This window comes from Petaurus breviceps, unplaced genomic scaffold, assembly GCF_028583685.1.
Source record: "Petaurus breviceps papuanus isolate PSGF00001 unplaced genomic scaffold, PetGlider_PUasm1.0 37, whole genome shotgun sequence".
Lineage (NCBI taxonomy): Eukaryota > Metazoa > Chordata > Mammalia > Diprotodontia > Petauridae > Petaurus > Petaurus breviceps.
The window spans coordinates 10,646,266-10,653,156 of NW_027186296.1; the positions used below are offsets into that span (position 1 = coordinate 10,646,266).

Below are 6,891 nucleotides of genomic sequence, written 5' to 3' on the forward strand. Positions count from 1 at the left end.
CCCACTTTAAAATTCTGTGACTCAGTGATCATAAATCATGGAGTTCATCACTTTAGATATGAAAAGAACAAGACCCAAGAGCTGAAGTGACTTTCTCAAGGTCATACGGCCAACAAGGAGAAGAGTCAGGATTGGAAGAGGAAGGATGATCATTCCCACTTCCTGCAGCTTTCAGAGTCCAAAACGTCTTCTCTTTGAACAGGAAGAAATGCCCTCAATGCATTAGATAAACCAACTAAATTATTAGATCTCCAAGATCACTTCCAGTTCTCATAGCCTAAGTGTAGAAGTCTATGAAATTGCCTGGGAACCAAATGCAAATTTGTCCTGCTTTTAGAAAAACTTAGGCAGATTGTTCCAAATGTCTGAGGGCACTTTTAGTTGTATAAAACTTTTGGGACACTGCATACTATATACCAAATTGCAAACTTGTAAAATAAATCAATTTGGAGGTTATTGATCACATTGGGATCATCATACAGATGTGTTACCTAGAAAGAGGCAAAAGGTGAAATTTTCCTTCTTCTATTCCTGGTTCAGAAATAGTACAGCACTAAATTCCTTCATGCACTAAACTCTCAATCTCTGGGCCCCACCAAGCCCCACCATGGTTGCACTGGCCAGACCTGGGCATAATCTCGTCTGCCCATCTTCCTCCTTCAAACCTCTCAAATCATTGTTAAATGTAATACCTGTGTGGTTAAACTTTCTCAAAACTAATTGTAGGTCTTGGCCAAAACAAGGAGAGGAAACTATTGGTTCCAGTGTTGGAAAAAGTAACAGCCAAGATGTTTGTGATGAGGTTGTGTCCTTGTTATCACTGGGTTATAATGAATCTCTGGGGAGACCAGCCCCATCAGCCAAGAAAGGGAAAGAGAACCTTGGGAGGGTCAAACATGGCTTGTGTACTTTAGTGTTTCCATGGAAACAAGTAGCATCCCAAATACTACAGAACTGGTACTTGTCCACAGAGGGACTGCCTATTCCACAAATATCTCATGCACAAAGCCCTTTGTGCACACCTCACCCTTACCTGCACAAGAGTCAGTCATCAACAAGCCCCTAGGGGCCCACCTATGGATAAACCAAATGAGCCTTCAGCAGCCAAAGTCACTCTGTGACCCAGGAGGGAAGAAAGAAGGATTTGTTCCCAATAATGAACATGTTTGCTCTTGCTATCCATTTCTACACAAAGTTTCTTCTTTGGAAGCACAAGAAGGTACTTAGAGGAAGGGACCAGGGGATGATGTTATGATGGACCTGGCTGACAGGAGGGATTCAGAGACTGTATTTTCTTTGCTATGAAGTTATTTGTGACATGTAATTTTAGTTAACTGGCCACACATAAAGCTGAGAATGGAGTTGCTAGAAATTGAAAACTAGCTATGAGAAAAAGACACGAGTTGATCTTGTTTAGGTTCTACAGATGACATATTAGCTCCTGGAGCAGGCAATGAGAATCAGATGTCTCCTTCAACTCTCTGAATACAATGCTTAATCCCACCAATAATAGAAGAAGCACAGAAGTAACCTGAGCATTTGCAGTGACAGATAACTTGAATTTTATGCACATTTTTAGGGGAGTAGGGAGCAACAAAAGGGTTACCCCAGTGTCCTTAGAAAATCTGTCTTGTAGACTGGAGTCTAATAAGGCATACAACCTGGCCTGGGAGTCAGGAAGACCTGAGTTCAAATCTTACCTCAAACACTGTATGACCCTGGGCAAGTCACTTAATCTATGTCTGATTCATATTCCTCATCTGTCAAATGAGAATAATTATACATCTCCCTCCCAGGGTTGCTCTGAGGATAAAATATAACAATATTTGTAATGTGTTTTTGCAAACTTTAAAGCACTATATAAATGTTAGCTATCATTGTTATTATTACAGTGGAACCTCTAGCAAATTTGTTCATCCTCAAGGGAATTTGTACGAATTACTCTGTCAAACTGTTCAGTCCTATCTATATACCATGTCACACTCACAACTGAATAACCCAAAGATTCTGACAGCATCAAATTCATGTAAAATCTATGAGTATCCTTACACAGTGAAGGAAAACCATAGTTCTTCCACATCTAATTGAACCACACAGACCCAAAATGAAACACGCCCTAAAGTATGATGGGGCAGGGCAGGGCATCTCAAAGGGACCTCCACAGCCTGAATACTGCATTCACACAACTACATGGAGCCAAAGCTACACTTTTATACTGAGAGAACAGAGGGATTCCCTCTCTTTCAACAACAGCCCATTGAGCACCCAGACCCCCTACAGCTGCTGGACTTTCTCTCCTCCTGTCAGTCAGAGTCCTAGAAAAAAGGAAGAATGCCAACAATTCCTGGGATGTTGAGTCTCTCTTTCACAGTCAGGTGAGCTCTCACAAAGCTGTTTTCTCATGACTTTAATTTCATCAATTTGATTTCTGAGTAAAATGGGAAGAACTAAGCAGTTTATCAGTTGGCACTTGGCATGTCTGCTGGCTCAAAATAAAGTGCTCAGATATCATCATTATTGTTATTGTGAATGAAAGAATGAAAAAGCATCTACTGAAGACTTGCTGGACTCTCAGATCACTCTCTTGAGTGCTTTCCCACCAAAACTTTAAAATATTGACTTGTATTTAGCTTATGTTCCTCTATGAACCTAAGGTCTGTTTCCAGCCATAATTAAATCCATCCCAGGTTCTCATCATCTGTCACTTTTGAAGTATTTTATGCAGTATATGATAGTTTTTAGCTAATCTGACCACTTCTCTAGTTTATTCTAGTGAGACTAAATTTTACTCCTATTGAAAATCTAGATAACCTTTGAGGTTGACCTCAACCTAAAACTTGACGATTAAAGGTGTCAGATCTACCATTACTTATAAAATCATTAACCAGTATTATTCCTAGAATACTGACATAAGAAATCTAATTATATTTTCTCTGAAACAGATATTTAAAAAATTCTTTGACTATTATTCTCCTGGTACTATTCAATACCTCAATGATTTTATTGTTATTTCCTTGGTATAAATATTGTTTATTTTTTACATAATGCTCTTAGATTTTTAGGTATTAGAGGTATTTAAAACATAAATTACTTGATCTCCAAAAGTACCATATGCCAAGCATACAGCATATCCTACAAACATGCATCAAACAAAATATTTTTCCCAAAAGCCCACTAGTTGGTCTGCCTACCACAAACCTCTCCCCACCCAATCCAATTTCTATTCAGTTTCCCAAAGAGATCTTTGAAAAGATCCCATCTGACCATGTCTCCCTCCTTCCCAATATATTCCAATAGTTCCCTTCAGAATGAAAAATAAAATCCTTTGTTTGGCATTCAAAGCCTTTTATAATCTAACGCTCCTCCTCCACTTTCCCAGGTCTCTTATATCTTATGCTGCCACCACCACTTACACTGTGGTCTAATGTCACTGGCCTCTTTGCTATTCCTCACACAAGACGCTCTATCTCCTGATTCTGGGCATTTTCATGTCAGTCATATTCGGAATGCTCATCTCATCTCAGCCTATTGGCTTCCTTTCAAGTCTCAGCAAAAACCTAGCCTTCTACAGGAAGCCTTTCTCAATCCACCTCAATTCTATTGACTTCACTCTACTGATTATTTCAACTTTATCCTATGTACAGCTTGTTTGTATATGTTGTTTGTGTGTTTCTCCCCCATTAAACTGCAACCTCCTTAAGAGCAGGGACTATATATTGCCTTTCTTTGGATCCCAAGTGCTTAGCACTGTGCCTGGAATATTGGGGGTGCTAAATAAATCCTTATTGACCAGTGAACTTTGGCCCAATTTTTTTCTTCCTTTGGTTTTATTTATAATTTATATGGAATTTTGTTTTTCACACTTAAAATTTGTTTCATTATTATTATTATATTTAATAGAGATAGCAGATAGCAACAATTAATAGATAATAAAATTAGAGCTCAGATATTCTTTCCTAAAGCTTTCATAAATGTCCTGTGATATATCAGATTTAGAGAGATAAATGGTATTGTGGAATTAGGAAAACATTCCTGTAGCATTATGGAGCAGGGGAAAAAAATAATTCAGCAGGTTGAGATAAAAGAAAAGGGGAAAAAAGTTTTTGAGAAAATACTCTTTCTTATTAATACAACAACTGCAACAACAAAATGCCCCCCAAAGAAAGTTGGTTTTGGTTAGGAAATTAGGATCTTATATCTAAGGGGACTGGTAAGAGTTTTGTCTAAAAAAATTTTACTCTTCAATCAAACTGTTATTACTAAGCTTAATATTACTCCACTCAACTACCCAAGTCAACACTGTTACTCCCATGGGGTTTAAAATCCAAGAAAATATTCATACATTCCACAAACTTGATGAGAGGTTTAGAAGATGGGAAAGGTGAAAGGTAAGGTGGAGGCTATTGCTAAACATAAAAATAATTGAATCCTTCAGCTTAAAAAGCTTCAGTCATTTCCTGTTCTCTTCAGTTCTAGACCACATATGATCCCAGAGCCTCATAGCCTCTCTTGTTGATGCCCTGTTTCTCTGGCCCCAACAGGGAACATGGGGAACAGCACCACTATCACTGAGATCATTCTTCTGGGACTCACAGACGCCTGTGAATTACAAATGCTGACCTTTGTGGGGCTCCTCCTGACCTACCTGATCACACTGCTAGGGAACCTCCTCATCATTGTCGTCACCCTGATGGATCGACGTCTTTATACTCCCATGTACTATTTCCTCAGAAACTTTGCTGTTCTGGAGATCTGGTTCACTTCTGTCATCTTTCCCAAGATGCTGAACAACATCCTAACAGGCAACAAGACCATCTCCTTACTGGGATGCTTCCTGCAGGGTTTCCTGTACTTCTTCCTAGGAACAACAGAATTCCTCCTCCTGGCTGTGATGTCCTTTGATCGGTATGTGGCAATCTGTAACCCCTTGCGTTATGCCACCATCATGAGCAAAAGGGTCTGTGTGCAGCTGGTGCTGTCCTCATGGGTGGGAGGCTTCCTTCTTATCATCGTACCTAGTGGCATCACTTTTCAGCAGCCTTTCTGTGGCCCCAATGTCATCAATCACTTTTTTTGTGACAATTTCCCATTGCTTGAACTAGTATGTGCAGACACAAGTCTAGTGGAATTGATAGGCTTTGTTGTGGCCAATATCAGTCTACTGGGCACCTTATCTGTCACTGCTCCCTGTTATGGCCACATCCTCTACACAATCTTGCGCATTCCCTCAGCCAAGGAGAGACAGAAAGCCTTTTCCACCTGTTCTTCCCATATCATTGTGGTATCACTTTTTTATGGCAGCTGCATCTTTATGTATGTCAGGGCAGGTAAGGGCAATGAAGGAGAGAACCTGAACAAGGTGGTGGCCCTCCTCATCACTGTGGTGACCCCAATGCTCAACCCTTTCATCTACACCCTGAGGAACAAACAGGTGAAACTGGTGATTAGGGAAAAGGTGGGCAAGTGGATCTCCCAGGTCTGAGCTGGAGCTGCAGAACTAGGAAAATTCCCCATAGGAGGTACAGCCAGCCTCTTGTGGTTACCTAAAATCACTGTTCTCAGTGTCTCCTTCTCTACTGACCTATCTATATTTTTGTTTTGTTCCCTTAACCTGCACCAGATGCTAGAGTGAGCTATTCTGAATGCAATGCCACCATCCTTTCTTATAAATAACAAACTCCAAAGGTCTCCTGCCTTTCTCACCCTCTGGGAAGCTGGTGATTTGTTAGATCAGTGTAAGTTAGGAGGCAGAAAGCACAGCAAAGTCAACACCACTATTATGTCTGGTTCTTCCTGTTGTCCATTTCCTATACATGCCTACATCCTAAGTGTGGATGCCTTCCTTATAATTCTTTAAAAACAAATCCAGCTATTGCTCCTGCATTTGAAACTTTAGAAACTGACATGTAACATCACCAAAAGCACTTTTGTTGTATGTGTCTTAAAATCCTCATATAAAGTTAAATTGTTCTTGCCTTCTGTGAGTTTATGATTTCAAATGTACAAAATTGATATAAATTAACATGCAAAGGTCAAATGGACAAAATAAACAAAAATGGAACAAATGCTCTTTTTAAATAATTTATTCACATACATTAGAATCAAGAGGGAAGTATATTTCATGTAGTAGAAGGTCAGTATGGTGAGGAAAAATCTCATTGGAGTGGTTCATTGATTTTTAAGAGTGGTATAAATAAATGTAATTAGTAATGATTCCCTAAACTGTCCTAATTCCCAACGAATTCATCTCTTGCCTCCTTGAATTCACTCAAGGTATCACCCTATACCTAGAACACAGTAATTCCTTCTCTCCTCAGATCCACTGCTTCGAATCTGTAACATGTCTCATATCTCAGCTCAGGCATCACCTGCTTTGTGAAACTTTCCTGTATTACACAACCCTGTCCCTTCCTTCAAGTATTAGTTCTCTTTCCCTCCTTAGATTATCTTGTATCCATTTATCAATGAAAAAGTGACATCATTCCCAGTATAATTTAAACTTCTTGAGGACAAGTAGCTTTGTATCCTAAATAAGAAGGAATAGTAAATGTTTGTTGAATTGAAAGATACGATTCCTAGTTTTTTTTTTTTCCATAGAGATGACTTAAACACAGGAGCAAGATAGGATGTCTTTGAGGATATTTGCCATGTAGTGAAGATGATGAACTGGGAAATAAGCCAAGATGAGGGAATGAAATCAGAAAATGTTTAATCAAGGCTTTTGAAGAAGACTCACTATTTTAAACTTTTTTCTATTGTGGAATGAGGTCTTTTTTTATTCAATAGATTTTGATGTTCTTTTATAATATAAGATTCCCAAAGGATCATGGGATCATCCATTCATAGCAGGAAGGGACCTCTGAGGCCATCCCTTTTATAGATCAAGGGCAA

The 6,891-nt window shown here is 39.1% G+C and overlaps 1 protein-coding gene across 1 annotated transcript; it reads left to right on the forward strand.

Annotated features, from left to right (window-relative positions):
• Positions 1–4,546: 4,546 nt before the first annotated feature.
• LOC138168469 (olfactory receptor 6E1-like) lies at positions 4,547–5,482 on the forward strand. Its single transcript, XM_069097487.1, has one exon. The coding sequence runs from the start codon at positions 4,547–4,549 to the stop codon at positions 5,480–5,482; it is 936 nt and encodes a 311-aa protein (XP_068953588.1).
• Positions 5,483–6,891: the final 1,409 nt, after the last annotated feature.